The sequence below is a fragment of the Ranitomeya imitator genome, chromosome 2, assembly GCF_032444005.1.
Source record: "Ranitomeya imitator isolate aRanImi1 chromosome 2, aRanImi1.pri, whole genome shotgun sequence".
In the NCBI taxonomy this organism is placed as follows: domain Eukaryota; kingdom Metazoa; phylum Chordata; class Amphibia; order Anura; family Dendrobatidae; genus Ranitomeya; species Ranitomeya imitator.
This window is the reverse complement of record NC_091283.1, coordinates 366864356-366882597: the sequence shown is the minus strand read 5'-3', so window position 1 is coordinate 366882597 and position 18242 is coordinate 366864356. Positions and strand designations below refer to the sequence as shown.

Here is an 18242-nt window from a genome sequence, read left to right as displayed (position 1 = left end):
AGGAGAAATTTGACCCCAAAAGTTGTTGTCCAGTTTCTCCGGAGTACGCTGATACCCAATATGTGGGGGTAAACCACTGTTTAGGCACATGCTGGGGCTCGGAAGTGAAGTAGTGACGTTTTGAAATGCAGACTTTGATGGAATGCTCTGCGGGCGTCACGTTGCGTTTGCAGAGCCCCTGATGTGGCTAAACAGTAGAAACCCACCACAAGTGACCCCATTTTGGAAACTAGACCCCGAAAGGAACTTATCTAGATGTGAGGTGAGCACTTTGAACCCCCAAGTGCTTCACAGAAGTTCATAACACAGAGCAGTGAAAATAATAAATACGTTTTCTTTCCTCAAAAATAATTTTTTAGCCCAGAATTTTTTATTTTCCCAAGGGTTACAGGAGAAATTGGACCCCAAAAGTTGTTGTCCAGTTTCTCCTGAGTACGCTGATACCCCATGTGTTGGGGTAAACCACTGTTTGGGCACACGTCGGGGCTCAGAAGGGAAGTAGTGACTTTTGAAATGCAGACTTTGATGGAATGGTCTGCGGACGTCATGTTGCGTTTGCAGAGCCCCTGGTGTGCCTAAACAGTAGAAACCCCCCACAAGTGACCCCATTTTGGAAACTAGACCCCCCAAGGAACTTATCTAGATATGTGGTGAGCACTTTGAACCCCCAAGTGCTTCACAGACGTTTACAACGCAGAGCCGTGAAAATAAAAAATCATTTTTCTTTCCTCAAAAATGATGTTTTAGCAAGCTATTTTTTATTTTCTCAAGGGTAACAGGAGAAATTGGACCCCAGTAATTGTTGCGCAGTTTGTCCTGAGTATGCTGGTACCCCATATGTGGGGGTAAACCACTGTTTGGGCACACGTCGGGGCTCGGAAGTGAGGGAGCACCATTTTTTTCCTCCCCTGAAACCTAGGTGCTTCTTATGGTCCCGCACGATTTACAGTCTGAAAAATATGGTAAACAACGCTATTATATTCCGCAGCACTTTACATACATTATAATTGATGTATGGCTCTCAATTCAAATTCCCTATCAGAATGTCTCAGGTATGTCGGAGGAAACGCACACAAACACTGGTAGAACATACAAATTCCTTGCAGATGTTGTCCTTGATGGGATTTGAACCCAAGACCCCAGCAAGGCTGCAGTGCTAACCACTGAGCCACCGTGCTGCCCAAGTGAAGTATAGCTGTCATGAGTGTAATAGTACTTTAACCCCTTTCTGACATCAGACGTACTATTCTATGCATGTGACCCGGGCCAATTTGACCATGAACGGAATAGTACGTCTCTGATTCTGACAGCTGGCACTAGGTGCGGTCACAGACCACTCCCGCCACTTTAACTCCCCAAATACTGCGATCAAACACGATCGCAAAATTTCAGAAGCCGGAGCAGGGGCTGACACCCCCTCTGCCTTTGCATCGGAAACCCCCGCTGCGTGACGCGGGCTCCTGATCGTTGCCATGTATAAGTATATAAGGGGACAATACAAATATCTCGCTGAGGATCTGTTTATACCAAGGAAGGTGACTGGCACAAGGGGGCATTCTTTGCGTCTGGAGGAGAGAAGGTTTTTCCACCAACATAGAAGAGGATTCTTTACTGTTAGGGCAGTGAGAATCTGGAATTGCTTGCCTGAGGAGGTGGTGATGGCGAACTCAGTCGAGGGGTTCAAGAGAGGCCTGGATGTCTTCCTGGAGCAGAACAATATTGTATCATACAATTATTAGGTTCTGTAGAAGGACGTAGATCTGGGTATTTATTATGATGGAATATAGGCTGAACTGGATGGACAAATGTCTTTTTTCGGCCTTACTAACTATGTTACTATGTTACTATGTATAACAGGATGGGGATGGTGGCCATGTATACCAGGATGGGGAAGAGGGGACCATGTATAACAGGATGGGGATGGTGGCCATGTATACCAGGATGGGGAAGAGGGGACCAAGTGTACCTGGATGGGGATGGTGGCCATGTATACCAGGATGGGGAAGAGGGGACCATGTATAACAGGATGGGGATGGTGGCCATGTATACCAGGATGGGGAAGAGGGGACCATGTTTAACAGGATGGGGATGGTGGCCATGTATACCAGGATGGGGAAGAGGGGACCAAGTATAGCAGGATTGGGATGGTGGCCATGTATACCAAGATGGGGTTGAGGGGACCAAGCATAGCAGGATGGGGATGGTGGCCATGTATACCAGGATGGGGAAGAGGGGACCAAGTGTACTAGGATGGGGATGGTGGCCATGTATACCAGGATGGGGAAGAGGGGACCAAGTATACCAGGATGGGGATGGTGGCCATGTATACCAGGATGGGGAAGAGGGGACCAAGTGTACCTGGATGGGGATGGTGGCCATGTATACCAGGATGGGGAAGAGGGGACCATGTATAACAGGATGGGGATGGTGGCCATGTATACCAGGATGGGGAAGAGGGGACCATGTATAACAGGATGGGGATGGTGGCCATGTATACCAGGATGGGGAAGAGGGGACCAAGTATAGCAGGATTGGGATGGTGGCCATGTATACCAGGATGGGGTTGAGGGGACCAAGCATAGCAGGATGGGGATGGTGGCCATGTATACCAGGATGGGGAAGAGGGGACCAAGTGTACTAGGATGGGGATGGTGGCCATGTATACCAGGATGGGGAAGAGGGGACCAAGTATACCAGGATGGGGATGGTGGCCATGTATACCAGGATGGGGAAGAGGGGACCAAGTATACCAGGATGGGGATGGTTGCCATGTATACCAGGATGGGGTTGAGGGGACCATGTGTACCAGGATGGGGTTGAGTGGACCATGTATACCAGGATGGGGAAGAGGGGACCAAGTATACCAGGATGGGGATGGTGGCCATGTATACCAGGATGGGGAAGAGGGGACCAAGTATACCAGGATGGGGATGGTGGCCATGTATACCAGGATGGGGTTGAGGGGACCAAGTATGGCAGGATGGGGATGGTGGCCATGTATACCAGGATGGGGAAGAGGGGGCCAAGTATACCAGGATGGGGATGTGGCCATGTATACCAGGATGGGGAAGAGGGGACCAAGTGTACCAGGATGGGGATGGTGGCCATGTATTCCAGGATGGGGAAGAGGGGACCAAGTATACCAGGATGGGGATGGTGGCCATGTATACCAGGATTGGGAAGAGGGGACCAAGTATACCAGGATGGGGATGGTTGCCATGTATACCAGGATGGGGTTGAGGGGACCATGTGTACCAGGATGGGGTTGAGTGGACCATGTATACCAGGATGGGGATGGTGGCCATGGATAACACCCCCTCCCCCCATTATACCAGTGTGTCATGACCACATTTTTTTTCTTCAATTTTTTTTCCTCCCCTGAAACCTAGGTGCTTCTTATGGTCCCGCACGATTTACAGTCTGAAAAATATGGTAAACAACGCTATTATATTCCGCAGCACTTTACATACATTATAATTGATGTATGGCTCTCAATTCAAATTCCCTATCAGAATGTCTCAGGTATGTCGGAGGAAACGCACACAAACACTGGTAGAACATACAAATTCCTTGCAGATGTTGTCCTTGATGGGATTTGAACCCAAGACCCCAGCAAGGCTGCAGTGCTAACCACTGAGCCACCGTGCTGCCCAAGTGAAGTATAGCTGTCATGAGTGTAATAGTACTTTAACCCCTTTCTGACATCAGACGTACTATTCTATGCATGTGACCCGGGCCAATTTGACCATGAACGGAATAGTACGTCTCTGATTCTGACAGCTGGCACTAGGTGCGGTCACAGACCACTCCCGCCACTTTAACTCCCCAAATACTGCGATCAAACACGATCGCAAAATTTCAGAAGCCGGAGCAGGGGCTGACACCCCCTCTGCCTTTGCATCGGAAACCCCCGCTGCGTGACGCGGGCTCCTGATCGTTGCCATGGTGACCCGATGACGACATCCGGGTCACCAGAGCTAGGAAACTTGGTGACCATGCGCAGCTTCTTCTGCATGCCATAGAAGCGATCAGTCTGCAAAAAAAATGATTATCCCATAGTGGGACAAAGTAAAAAAGTTAGAAAAAAGTAAAAAAAAAAAAAAAAAAATTTAAATAATTGTAAAAATATATTTAAAAAAAAAAATCAAAAATAATAATAAAAAAATCAATATTTATTCTATCACTAAATAAATATTTGAACGGAAAAAAAAATCTAAACAGTAAAAGTACACATATTTGGTATCGCCTCGTCCGCAACTACCCAACCTATAAAACTGTACCATTAGTTAACCCCTTAAGTGAACACCATAAGAAAAGTAAAAAAACCAATGCTTTATCATCATACCGCTGAACAAAATAGAATAACACGCGATCAAAAGAACGGATATAAATAAACACGGTACCACTGAAAACGTCATCTTGTCCAGTAAAAAACAAGCCCCCATTCAGCTCCATCAGTGGAAAATTAAAAATGTTAGAGCTCTTAGAATAAAGGGATGCAAAAATAATTATTTTTTTATATAAAATAGTTTTTATAGTGATTCACAAGTGTGACCAACTTTTTACTATTGATGCTGCCTATGCAGTATCAATAGTAAAAGATAGAATGTTAAAAAAATATATGGTTATTCTCATCTTCCGACGGGCCCCGATCTCCTCAGCGGCGCTCCCGCTACGTTCCGCTCCCAGGGATGTTTTGCGTGAAGGACCTTTGCGACGTCACGGTCATGTGACCGCGACGGCATCTCAGGCGATTCACGCAATGCATCCCTGGGAACTGATGCCGCCGAGTGCGAAGGTGAGTATATCCCTAGTTTTTTATTGTAATTCTTTTTTTTACATGAATATGGATCCCAGGGCCTGAAGGAGAGTCTCCTCTCCTCCAGACTGGGTACCATCCTCACATGAAGCGCTCACTTTACGCATTGTAGGCATAGCCACATACGAAAAGTGAGCGTTTCAATGCAATCCTATGGCTGCGAATTGCCGCGATTCTGCAGAAATAATGCACACGCTACGAATTTTACCACTATGCAATTCCGCAGCGGGAAAATCTGCAGCATGGGCACAGCAACTGCGGAATCCCATAGGATTGCATGGGAATGTGTTTTTTATGCATTTTCGCTGCGGCAAAAAACGCGGCAGAAACGTATAAAAAACGCAACGTGGGCATACAGCCTAAATAAAATGGGCTGTTCTTACTACAATGTCATAAACACCACCCACTCGCTGCACACATGACTCAGATGTAATTGTAAAGGACGACTCCGGTTCACACTCGCTTGTCCACTCCCCTACCGCAATAGGCTTACAATGAACTGAGCTCACCCAATAACCAGTTCACTCATCCACGCCAAACTTCTAGATGCCACCACTTCCCGTTTTGATGGAAAACATTAGATTCTTTGCAAGGGAAATCACAGCAGAAAGTAGGACAGATTTACGTCTCTCTTGGGTCTTACTGAGGTCTTTTTGAGGAGATATTATGAAGGGTCTAATTCTTCACCCCTCACCTCTCGTCCTTGTCAGGTGAGAGTTGGCTATTTTCATGCATGGAACATGTGATCAAAGATCCAGTTCTAAATTTGTTATGTTTTCCCACAAGAATTTTCTTATAGTATAATATAAGAGCCATATTTCCGAGCATACTTTCCGCATACACGACTATGATTTATCCATAAATCAAATTGATATTGTATTTGCGTGGCTTCCCAAGGCTGAAAATAATGGTCCTTGATCCCACAGAAGTGATTATGTCTCTTGATGTATCACACAGATATATCCTTGGATGGTGTTGATTGCATTTCCATTTCAGCCATGTAATGTTTCTGGTTGAGGTGAGACATCCCATCCGCCTCAGTATCTTCACCTTTGTTATAGCTCCTCTCTGCTAACGAGGAAGTACACATTAAAAATGTTCTCCTCTAGAAACTGTCAGGTATCTGCTAATTCATTTATCTAGATACAGGTGATGCTTCCAGATATCCAGTGATGTTGGACCTTTTTATTTAACCTATGACTATTCCATACAACAATGCTAAATATGTGGACCCTAACTCTGGTTTGACATACTGTATTGCAATGTTCACAGAAGAGGAATTTTCTGCTTTATGAGCACAACTTGTGCTTGATTTGGTTTAAGGAAGCCATATTACATTTCACAAAGTTGTGAACAATTATTAACGTTGACACACTCTATTTTTCTATTAACAGATGATGAACCTAAGTAGGAGCTTGTTTTTCGTGGGATGAGAAGTTTTGATTGATACCATTTTTGAGCTATTTAGCATTTTTGTGTCTTATTCTAATATTTGGGATGGAGCATGATCAAAGAGTCGAAGGTCATTCTCTACTGGTTCTTGCTGTAAACCAGGGGTCTCAAACTGCATTCCTCAAGGGCTGCAAACAGGTCATGTTTTCCGGATTTCCTTTTGTTGCACAGGTGATAATTTAATCACCTGCACAGATAATGATTCCAGCACCTTGTGCAATGCTAAGGAAATCTTGAAGAAAATTTGCAGCCCTCGAGGAATACAGTTTGAGACCACTGGTCTAAACCGAGGTCTACTTTTACATTGAGAACTGTATTTTTCTTAGTGAATAATGGAAATTGCTAGTTATATATAAAATTTAACCCCTTCATGACCTTGGGATTTTTCGTTTTTCCGTGTTCGTTTTTCATTCCCCTCATTCCCAGAGCCATAACTTTTTTTTATTTTTCCGTCAATTTGGCCATGTGAGGGCTTATTTTTTGCGGGACGAGTTGTACTTTTGAACGACATCATGTCGTGTACTAGAAAACGGGAAAAAAATTCCAAGTGCGGTGAAATTGCAAAAAAAGTGCAGTCCCACACTTGTTTTTTGTTTGGCTTTTTTGCTAGGTTCACTAAATGCTAAAACTGACCTGACAGTATGATTCTCCAGGTCATTACGAGTTCATAGTCACCTAACATGTCTAGGTTATTTTTCACCTAAGTGGTGAAAAAAAATTCCAAACTTTGCTAAAAAAAAAAAAAAAAAATTTGCGCCATTTTCCGATACTCATAGCGTCTCCATTTTTCATGATCTGGCGTCGATTGAGGGCTTATTTTTGCGTGCCGAGATGACGTTTTTAATGATAGCATTTTGGTGCAGATACGGTCTTTTGATCGCCCGTTATTGCATTTTAATGCAATGTGGCGGCGACCAAAAAAACGTAATTCTGGCGTTTCAAATTTTTTTCTCACTACGCCGTTTAGCGATCAGGTTAATGCTTTTTTTTAATTGATCGGGCGATTCTGAACGCGGCGATACCAAATATGTGTAGATTTGAATTTTTTTTTATTGATTTATTTTGATTGGGGCAAAAGGGGGGTGATTTAAACTTTTATATTTTTTTTATTTTTTTCACTTTTTCTTAACTTTTTTTTACTTTTGCCATGCTTTAATAGCCTTCATGGGAGGCTAGAAGCAGGCACAGCACGATCGGCTCTGCTACATAGCAGCGATCTGCTGTTCGCTGCTATGTAGCAGAAAATCAGGTGTGCTGTGAGCGCCGACCACAGGGTGGCGCTCACAGCTACCGGCGATCAGTAACCATAGAGGTCTCAAGGACCTCTATGGTTACAATGTACAAGCATCGCCGACCTCCGATCATGTGACGGGGTCGGCGATGCCGTCATTTCGGCCGCCCGGCCGGATGCGGTAGTTAAATGCCGCTGTCTGCGTTTGACAGCGGCATTTTACTAGTTAATAGGCGCGGGCAGATCGCGATTCTGCCCGCGCCTATTAAGGGCACATGTCAGCTGTTCAAAACAGCTGACATGTCCCGGCTTTGATGCGGGCTCACCGCCGGAGCCCGCATCAAAGCGGGGCTTCTGACCTCGGACGTACTATCCCGTCCGAGGTCAGAAAGGGGTTAATCAACATTTTATATAGAAATGTAAAAATATATATTTTAAGGATATTTTTTTCAAAAATAATAGATTTTATTTTTTAGCAGATGAGTCTACCAGAAGACCAGACGGACATCTGACATACTCAGATTTAAAATCAGATGACCTTGATATCACACAAGATACAAGTGAAAATAATGCCATTATTCCAGATATACCATCATCTCTTCACAGCAAAGATATATTCTCTGATCCATCACAGTCTATTAGGAAAAATAAAAGTCACAAAAGGGTCATTAAAAATCAAAGTGATCTGGCAGTAACTAAACCATTTTCATCTTCAGAATGTGGAAAATATTTTTATCTGAAATTGATGAATGTTGTTAAGCAGCAAAACAATCACGTAGAGAAAAAAATATTTTCTGGTTCAGAGTGTGGGAAATATTTTAACCATAAATCAATTCTTAATACACATGAGAAAATTCATACAAAGGAGAAGCCTGCTTCATGTTCAGAATGTGGGAAATGTTTTGTAGATAAATCACATCTCGCTACACATCAAAGAACTCACACAGGGGAGAAGCCTTTTTCATGTTTAGAATGTGGGAAATGTTTTGCGGATAAATCATATCTTGCTATACATCGGAGAACTCACACAGGGGAGAAGCCATATTCATGTTTAGAGTGTGGGAAATATTTTAAACAGAAATCACATCTTAATACACATGAAAAACTTCATACAAAGGATAAGCTTGCTTCATGTTCAGAATGTGGGAAATGTTTTGTAAGTAAATCACATCTCGCTGTACATCAAAGAATTCACACAGGTGAGAAGCCATTTTCATGTTTAGAATGTGGTAAATGTTTTGCAGATCAATCATGTTTTGTTAGACACCAGAAAGCTCACACAGGGGAGAAACCTTTTTCATGTGTAGAGTGTGGGAAATGTTTTATAAGGAAATGTGATCTTATGCCACACCTTAGAGTTCACACTGGGGAAAAACCATATTCATGTTCAGAATGTGGGAAATGTTTTGCACAGAAATCAAATCTTGTTAAACACCAGAAAACTCACACAGAGGATAACATTTTGCTACACATAAGTAAACTCACACAGACGATAAATTATTTTCATGTCCAGAATGTGGGAAATGTTTTGTAGCAAAATCAAGTCTTGTTATATACCAAAGAACTCACACAGAGAAGCCATATTCCTCTTCAGAATGTGTGAAATGTTTTACAGATACAGTCCTGCTCATGTTTATTGGCACCCATGACATTTAAAGTGAACCTTTCAGCAGGATTTTGCTAAGTAAACAACAGGCATTGTTAGGTTGGCACTGTTACACTGACTAAAATGATACCTAGCGTGAAGAAATCCTCCTTGTGGTTCTTGTGTAATCAGCGTTAGAAGTTTTCAGTTAATTTTATGCTTGTTGTTCGGGGCAGGACTGTATGAAGAGTCTCCTCTTCCTGCTCTAAGCCAAAGAAACCAAGGAAAGACCTGCTCACAGGCCGCTCCGAAGCACAATCTCTCTGTCTCTATGATCAGGAACATGTTTGTGCTTTACTTGGTTTCTCTGGCTTAGAGCAGGAAGATGACTCTTCCTACAGTCCTACCCCGAACAACGAGCATATCATTAACTGAAAACTTCTAACACTGATTACACAAGAACCACCAGATGGGTTTCTTCACCCTAGGTATCATTTTAGTCAGTTTAACAGTGCCAACTTGACAATGCCTGTAGTTTACTTAGCAAACTTCTGCTGAGAGGTCCTCTTTCAGTAAATAATGTGGAATATCTACTGAAAAAAATGCATCAAGTGAAAGTTTTTTTTGTATAGAGCACTCGTATTTAAACATAAAAGAGCAAATAAGAAACAATAAAACAAAAAATAATAGGAGGGAAAAATAGAAAAACCTAAAGCTTGATGTGACACTGGTATTGGCACCCTTTACATTAAATTAGTATGGATACAATGTATCCTTGCGAATAAAGAAAATATGGACTAAAAATTTCCACCCCTGCTTACTCATCTCCACTCTGTCATCCCTTTGTTTATCTTATCTCTTGTATGATCTCTTTTTTTCCTCCCTCTTACTACTTTTATATCTAATAGAATTTATATATCCTTCTTAGCCAGCCATATTCACCAATGTTGTGGTTTCTCATTTGTTTGTCTTTTTCCTTTTTTCTCTACTTGATATATCTTTAACTTAATACGGAGAAAAGAGTATAGTGTATAAGTTATCTTAAATGCATCTGTAATCAACTTGGATGTACAAGAGCAGTATTATAATTCTCTGGTTATTGTATGCAATGAGGCCCTGGGTTGCCCAGAAGAAATTTTGTTTTTTTATGTTATGTTTTGTTATGTATAACCAATAAAATCTGATTAAACTAAGTTAGTATGGAAACACATTTTGACTCGCCCGTGGTAAATCACAAATGAGAATCACCTGTGACAAATTGTCGGTGACCATGTGACATAAATTAGCCAATGAATGATGACTTCAGTGTTTTAACCTTCGTCCGGCTGAGTAGGTACAATTGTAACTATTCCGTTTTAAAATTGCAATAACTTTTTTTTTTCGAGAAGCCGTAGAGGGCTGAAATTTCGTGACATCTCTGCAGTTTTGGTCCAGAATATATTGGCCAAATTTCAATAAAATATATATGAAGGTACAATTGTACCTCTGCAGCCTGTTAACGTTGTAAAATTATGCAGCCTGACGTAGGTCATCATCTCGCGAGACCGCAATGCATGGAGCGGTCACCGGGGCGTCGCGAGGAGCATCAATAACCGGCCGCTTCGATCCGGGGGCCAACGGAGGGTGAGTATGTAACTATTTTTTTTAATTATTTTTAACGTTCGATATTTTTACTATTCATGCTGCAAAGCAGCATGAATAGTAAAAAGTTGGTCACACAGGGTTAATAACAGCGTTAACTGAGTGCGTTACACCGCGGTCAACGCTGCCATTAACCCTGTGTGAGCGCTGACTGGAGGGGACTGACTGCGGGGAGTAAGGAGTGGCCATTTTCTTCCGGACTGTGCCCGTCGCTGATTGGTCGTGGCTGTTTTGCCGCGACCAATCAGCGACTTGGATTTCCATGACAGAGGCTGCGACCAATGAATATCTGTGACAGAAAGACGGACAGATGGAAGTGACCCTTAGACAATTATCTATATATATAATTGCCTAAGGGTTTTTCCGTCTGTCTGTCTGTCCTGGAAATCCCGCGTCTCTGATTGGTCGAGGCCGGCAGGCCTCGACCAATCAGCGACGGGCACAGTATAGACGTAGAAATCCCGCGTCTCCGATTGGTTGAGGCCGCCAGGCCTCGACCAATCAGCGACGGGCACAGCGATGATGATGTCATAAAGGATGTAGACATCCCGCGTCTGATTGGTCGAGGCCGCCAGGCCTCGACCAATCAGCAACGGGCACAGCGACAATGATGTCATAAAGGACGTAGAAATCCTACGTTTCTGATTCAGTGACGGGCACAGTATTGACGTAGATGTCATAATGGTTGCCATGGCGACGATGATGTTACAAAGGTTGCCTCGACCAATCAGCGACGGGCACAGTCTGCCGCGAATTCTGGAATCATCATTGTCCATATACTACGGGGACATGCATATTCTAGAATACCCGATGCGTTAGAATCGGGCCACAATCTAGTATAGTAGATATATATATTGTATATATCTTTATATTTCATAGAGAGATAGCAGAATAGCCGATAATTCATGTGTCCGCTTCTGCAAAATCATTGCAGAAGCCGACAGGATAGTAGACATGGTTTACATACAGTAAACCATAGCAGAACAGTTAGATTTGTATATGTCAGTCTCTAATACTGTTAGCACCATGTGTGTGTAAAATTTGGTTCCTGTGTGTATTTAATAAAATAATGTTTTCACAGAAAAAACTGGCATGGGCTCCCGCTCAATTTTCTGTGCCAGAGAGGGAAAGCCAGTGACTGAGGGCAGAAATCAATAGCCTAGAGAGGGACCATGGTTACTGCTCCCCCCGGCTAAAAACATCTGTCCCCAGCCACCCCAGAAAAGGCGCATCTGTAAGATGCAGCAATTCTGGCACTTAGTCTCTCTCTTCCCATTGCCCTGTAGTGGTGGCATATGGGATAATAAGGGGTTAATGTTACCTTTTGTATTGTGAGGTGATATTAAGCCTGGCTTAGTAATGGAGAGGTGTCAATAAGACACCTAGCCATTACTTATCCTATAGTTTAAGTGTTAAATACACACACATGCAGAATAAAGTATTTTAATGACAAAACACTAAACACTGACCATTTTATTGTTATTGGTAATCCATGCGACGCCCTCGATCTCCTGTATTAAATGAAAAAATAACAAACCAACAATATATTCATACCTGTCCGGCGTACAGTCAGTCCCATGACGTAATCAATATCTGGAGTATTTGCAGTTTACAATCAGGAGCAGTGCTAATGCGACCGTCCCCAGCTGTAAACTACTGCGGAATGAATGCTGGGAGCGGAGCTTCGGTGACTAGTGGTGACGTCACTGAAGCTGCGCTCCCTCACAGCCTGAAATCTGATGAATTTTTGAGCGTGGGAAAATCAGCTGGCATTGAAATTGTAAGAAATTTAATTTAAATTGAATGTTTTTAATGTTTTTCTGTATTTTCAAAAGGCCTAGATTCATGCACATTTGCTGCTGTGTTATTTTTTTGTCTATATCATGCAGTTTTCGCAGCTTGCAGGTGTTCACATTAGGAGGTGCTGATCGATATATACTACCGTTCAAAAGTTTAGGGTCACTTAGAAATTTCCTTATTTTTGAAAGAAAAGCACAGTTTTTTCCAGTGAAGCTAACATTAAATGATTCAGAAATACACTCTATATATTATTAATGTGGTAAATAACTATTCTAGCTGCAAACGTCTGGATGTTAATGTGATATCTTCATAGGTGTATAGAGGCCCATTTCCAACAACCATTTCTCCAGTGTTCTTATGGTACTTTGTGTTTGCTAACTGTGTGAAGGCTAATGTTTGGTTAGAATACCCTTGGAAACCCTATATGTATGTTAGCACAGCTGAAAACAGTTTGGCTGATTAGAGAACCTATAAACCTGACCTTCTTTTGAGCTAGTTGAGAATTTGGAGCATTACATTTGTTGGTTCCATTACACTCTCAAAATGGCCAGAATAAAAAGAACTTTCATGCTAATCTCAACAGTCTATTCTTGTTCTTAGAAATGAAGGCTATTCCATGCGAGAAATTGCCAAGAAACTGAAGGCAGGCGTGATGTCAAAGAAGTCTGTAGTTGGGTGTCATCAGCATAGAGATGGTACTGGAATCCAAATCTACTGATTGTTTGTCCAATAGGGGCAGTATACGAAGAGGAGGGGACCTAGGACTGATCCTTGAGGAATCTCAACAGTAAAAGGAAGATGAGATGAGGAGGCAGCCATAAAATACAGTGAAGGAGCAGTCAGAGAGATAGGAGGAGAGCCAGGAGAGAGCGGTGTCCTTGAGGCCGATGGAGCGGAGCATAGTGAGGAGTAGCTGGTGATCCACAGTGTCGAAAGCTGCAGAAAGATCCAGGAGAATTAGCATAGAGTAGTGACCATTAGATTTAGCTGTTAGTAGATCATTAGAGACTTTAGTGAGGGCAGTTTCAGTAGAGTGTAAAGAGTGGAAACCAGATTGTAGAGGATTGAGAAGAGAGTTCTCTGAGAGATGGCGGATAAGATAGGAGTGGACCAGGTGTTCCAGGAGTTTGAAGATTAACTATAGTTCTATAGGTCTATAGTTAGCAGCACAGTTTTGATCAAGGAATGTTTTTTTAAGTTATGGATGTATGATGGCATGCTTAAATGGGGAGGGAAAGACACCAGAAGAGAGAGAGGTTGAATATTTTGGTTAGGTGAGTTGTGACAGCAGGGGAAAGGGACTGGAGGAAATGTGATGAAATGGAGTCACTGGTGCAAGTAGTAGGGCGAGAAGATTATTATTATTGTTTATTTATATAGCGCCATTAATTCCATGGTGCTGTACATGAGAAAAGTGGTTACGTACAGGGTTATAGATAACGTTTACAGTACACAAATTTACAATGACAGACTGGTGCAGAGGGGAGAGGACCCTGTCCTTGCGGACTTACATTCTACTGGAAGCAAGGGCAGGGCAGTAAAGCTGGACACGGGGGGGGGGGGGGGCAGAAAGCTGGACACAAAGGGGGCAGTAAAGCTGGACACAGGGGGGGCAGAAAGCTGGACACAAAGGGGGCAGTAAAGCTGGACACGGGGGGCAGAAAGCTGGACAGAGATGGGGCAGTAAAGCTGGACACGGGGGGCAGAAAGCTGGACACAAAGAGGGCAGTAAAGCTGGACACGGGGGGCAGGAAGCTGGACACAAAGGGGGCAGTAAAGCTGGACACGGGGGGCAGAAAGCTGGACACAAAGGGGGCAGTAAAGCTGGACACGGGGGGGGGCAGAAAGCTGGACACAAAGGGGGCAGTAAAGCTGGACACAGGGGGGGTAGAAAGCTGGACACAAAGGGGGCAGTAAAGCTGGACACAGGGGGGGCAGAAAGCTGGACACAAAGGGGGCAGTAAAGCCGGACACGGGGGGGGGCAGAAAGCTGGACACAGAGGGGGCAGAAGGCTGGACACAGGGGGGGGGCAGAAAGCTGGACACAAAGGGGGCAGTAAAGCTGGACACAGGGGGCAGAAAGCTGGACACGGGGCAGAAAGCTGGACCCGGGGGCAGAAAGCTAGACACAAAGGGGGCAGTAAAGCTGGACACGGGGGGCAGAAAGCTGGACACAGAGGGGGCAGAAAGCTGGACACGGGGGGCAGAAAGCTGGACACGGGGGCAGTAAAGCTGGACACAGGGGGGGCAGTAAAGCTGGACACGGGGGGGGCAGAAAGCTGGACACGGGGGGCAGAGTGCTGGACAGAGATGGGGCAGAGTGCTGGACAGAGATGGGGCAGAGTGCTGGACAGAGATGGGGCAGGATTGGACACAGATGGGGCAGAGTGCTGGACACAGATGGGGCAGAGTGCTGGACACAGATGGGGCAGAGTGCTGGACACAGATGGGTGTTATGAACAGGTATTCAGAACCACAATGGACCTAGTGGTTAAGAGCACACAAAGTGACCTGATAGTTACCAACATAGGACGAGCTCTGAGACGTGGGAACTCTGCTGACCGCAATCCCTAATCCTATCATACCACACTAGAGGTAGCCGTGGATTGCTCCTAACGCTCCCTATGCAACTCGGCACAGCCTGAGAAACTAGCTAGCCCTGAAGATAGAAAAATAAGCCTACCTTGCCTCAGAGAAATTCCCCAAAGGAAAAGGCAGCCCCCCACATATAATGACTGTGAGTTAAGATGAAAATACAAACACAGAGATGAAATAGATTTTAGCAAAGTGAGGCCCGACTTACTGAATAGACCGAGGATAGGAAAGATAGCTTTGCGGTCAGCACAAAAACCTACAAACAACCACGCAGAGGGGGCAAAAAGACCCTCCGCACCGACTAACGGTACGGAGGTGCTTCCTCTGCGTCTCAGAGCTTCCAGCAAGCAAGAAAAACCAATATAGCAAGCTGGACAGAAATTATAGCAAACAAAAGTAACACAAGCAAAACTTAGCTTATGCAAGGCAGACAGGCCACAAGCACGATCCAGGAGAGAGCTAGACCAATACTGGAACATTGACTGGAGGCCAGGAACAAAGAACTAGGTGGAGTTAAATAGAGCAGCACCTAACGACTTAACCTCGTCACCTGAGGAAGGAAACTCAGAAGCCGCAGCCCCACTCACATCTACCAGAGGAAGCTCATAGACAGAACCAGCCGAAGTACCACTCATGACCACAGGAGGGAGCTTGACCACAGAATTCACAACAGTACCCCCCCCCCTTGAGGAGGGGTCACCGAACCCTCACCAGAGCCCCCAGGCCGACCAGGATGAGCCAAATGAAAGGCACGAACCAGATCGGCAGCATGAACATCAGAGGCAAAAACCCAGGAATTATCTTCCTGACCATAACCCTTCTACTTAACCAGGTACTGGAGTTTCTGTCTCGAAATACGAGAATCCAAAATCTTCTCCACTATATACTCCAACTCCCCCTCAACCAAAACCGGGGCAGGAGGATCAACGGATGGAACCACAGGTGCCACGTATCTCCGCAACAATGACCTATGGAATACGTTATGGATGGAAAAAGAAGCTGGAAGGGTCAAACGAAAAGACACAGGATTAAGAACCTCAGAAATCCTATACGGACCAATGAAACGGGGCTTAAACTTAGGAGAGGAAACTTTCATAGGAATATAACGAGATGACAACCAAACCAAATCCCCAACACGAAGTCGGGGACCCACACAGCCCCTGCGGTTAGCGAAACGTTGAGCCTTCTCCTGAGACAATATAAAATTGTCCACTACATGAGTCCAAATCTGCTGCAACCTATCCACCACAGTATCCACACCAGGACAGTCAGAAGACTCAACCTGCCCTGAAGAGAAACGAGGATGGAAACCAGAATTGCAGAAAAACGGCGAAACCAAAGTAGCCGAGCTGGCCCGATTATTAAGGGCGAACTCAGCCAAAGGCAAAAAGGACACCCAATCATCCTGATCAGCAGAAACAAAACATCTCAGATATGTTTCCAAGGTCTGATTGGTTCGTTCAGTCTGGCCATTTGTCTGAGGATGGAAAGCCGAGGAAAAAGACAAATCAATGCCCATCCTAGCACAAAAGGCTCGCCAAAACCTCGAAACAAACTGGGAACCTCTGTCAGAAACGATGTTCTCCGGAATGCCATGTAAACGAACCACATGCTGGAAGAACAATGGCACCAAATCAGAGGAAGAAGGCAATTTAGACAAGGGTACCAAATGGACCATCTTAGAGAAGCGATCACAAACCACCCAAATGACCGACATTTTTTGAGAGACGGGGAGATCCGAAATAAAATCCATAGAGATATGTGTCCAGGGCCTCTTCGGGACTGGCAAGGGCAAAAGCAACCCACTGGCACGAGAACAGCAGGGCTTAGCCCGAGTACAAATCCCACAGGACTGCACAAAAGAAACGCACATCCCGTGACAGAGACGGCCACCAAAAGGATCTAGCCACCAAATCTCTGGTGCCAAAGATTCCAGGATGACCAGCCAACACCGAACAATGAACCTCATAGATAACTCTACTCGTCCATTTATCAGGAACAAACAGTTTCTCCGCTGGGCAACGGTCAGGTCTATTAGCCTGAAATTTTTGCAGCACCCGCCGCAAATCAGGGGAGATGGCAGACAAAATTACCCCCTCTTTGAGAATACCCGCTGGCTCAGGCAAACCCGGAGAGTCGGGCACAAAACTCCTAGACAGGGCATCCGCCTTCACATTTTTAGAGCCCGGAAGGTACGAAACCACAAAGTCAAAACGGGAGAAAAACAGCGACCAACGAGCCTGTCTAGGATTCAACCATTTGGCAGACTCGAGATAAGTCAAGTTCTTGTGATCAGTCAAGACCACCACGCGATGCTTAGCTCCTTCAAGCCAATGACGCCACTCCTCGAATGCCCACTTCATGGCCAGCAACTCTCGATTGCCAACATCATAATTACGCTCAGCAGGCGAAAACTTCCTGGAAAAGAAGGCGCATGGTTTCATCACCGAGCCATCAGAACTTCTTTGCGACAAAACAGCCCCTGCTCCAATCTCAGAAGCATCAACCTCGACCTGGAATAGGAGCGAAACATCTGGTTGGCACAACACAGGGGCAGAAGAAAAACGACGCTTCAACTCTTGAAAAGCTTCCACAGCAGCAGAAGACCAATTGACCACATCAGCACCCTTCTTGGTTAAATCAGTCAACGGTTTAGCAATACTAGAAAAATTATTGATGAAGCGACGATAAAAATTAGCAAAGCCCAGGAACTTTTGCAGACTCTTCAGAGATGTCGGCTGAGTCCAATCATAAATGGCCTGAACTTTAACAGGGTCCATCTCGATAGTAGAAGGGGAAAAAATGAAACCCAAAAATGAAACCTTCTGAACACCAAAGAGACACTTTGACCCCTTCACAAACAAAGAATTCGCACGCAGGACCTGGAACACCATTCTGACCTGCTTCACGTGAGACTCCCAATCATCCGAGAAGACCAAAATATCATCCAAGTATACAATCGGGAATTTATCCAGGTACTCTCGGAAGATGTCATGCATAAAGGACTGAAACACTGATGGAGCATTAGAAAGCCCGAATTGCATAACCAGGTACTCAAAATGGCTCTCGGGCGTATTAAATGCTGTTTTCCATTCATCGCCCTGTTTAATACGCACAAG

At 44.5% G+C, this 18242-nt stretch overlaps 1 protein-coding gene across 2 annotated transcripts in view; it reads left to right on the top strand.

Annotated features, from left to right (window-relative positions):
- The window catches only part of LOC138663906 (zinc finger protein 773-like), a 44242-nt gene extending 33962 nt beyond the window's left edge, over nt 1-10280 (top strand). The window contains exon 7 of one of the 2 annotated variants that reach the window (XM_069750271.1): nt 7979-10280. In XM_069750271.1, the coding sequence (XP_069606372.1) occupies nt 7979-9036 (1058 nt within the window). In that variant the 3' untranslated portion in view covers nt 9037-10280. The remainder of the gene's footprint in view (nt 1-7978) is intronic. The other variant, XM_069750272.1, reaches the window with a different exon arrangement.
- The last annotated feature ends 7962 nt before the right edge of the window (nt 10281-18242 follow it).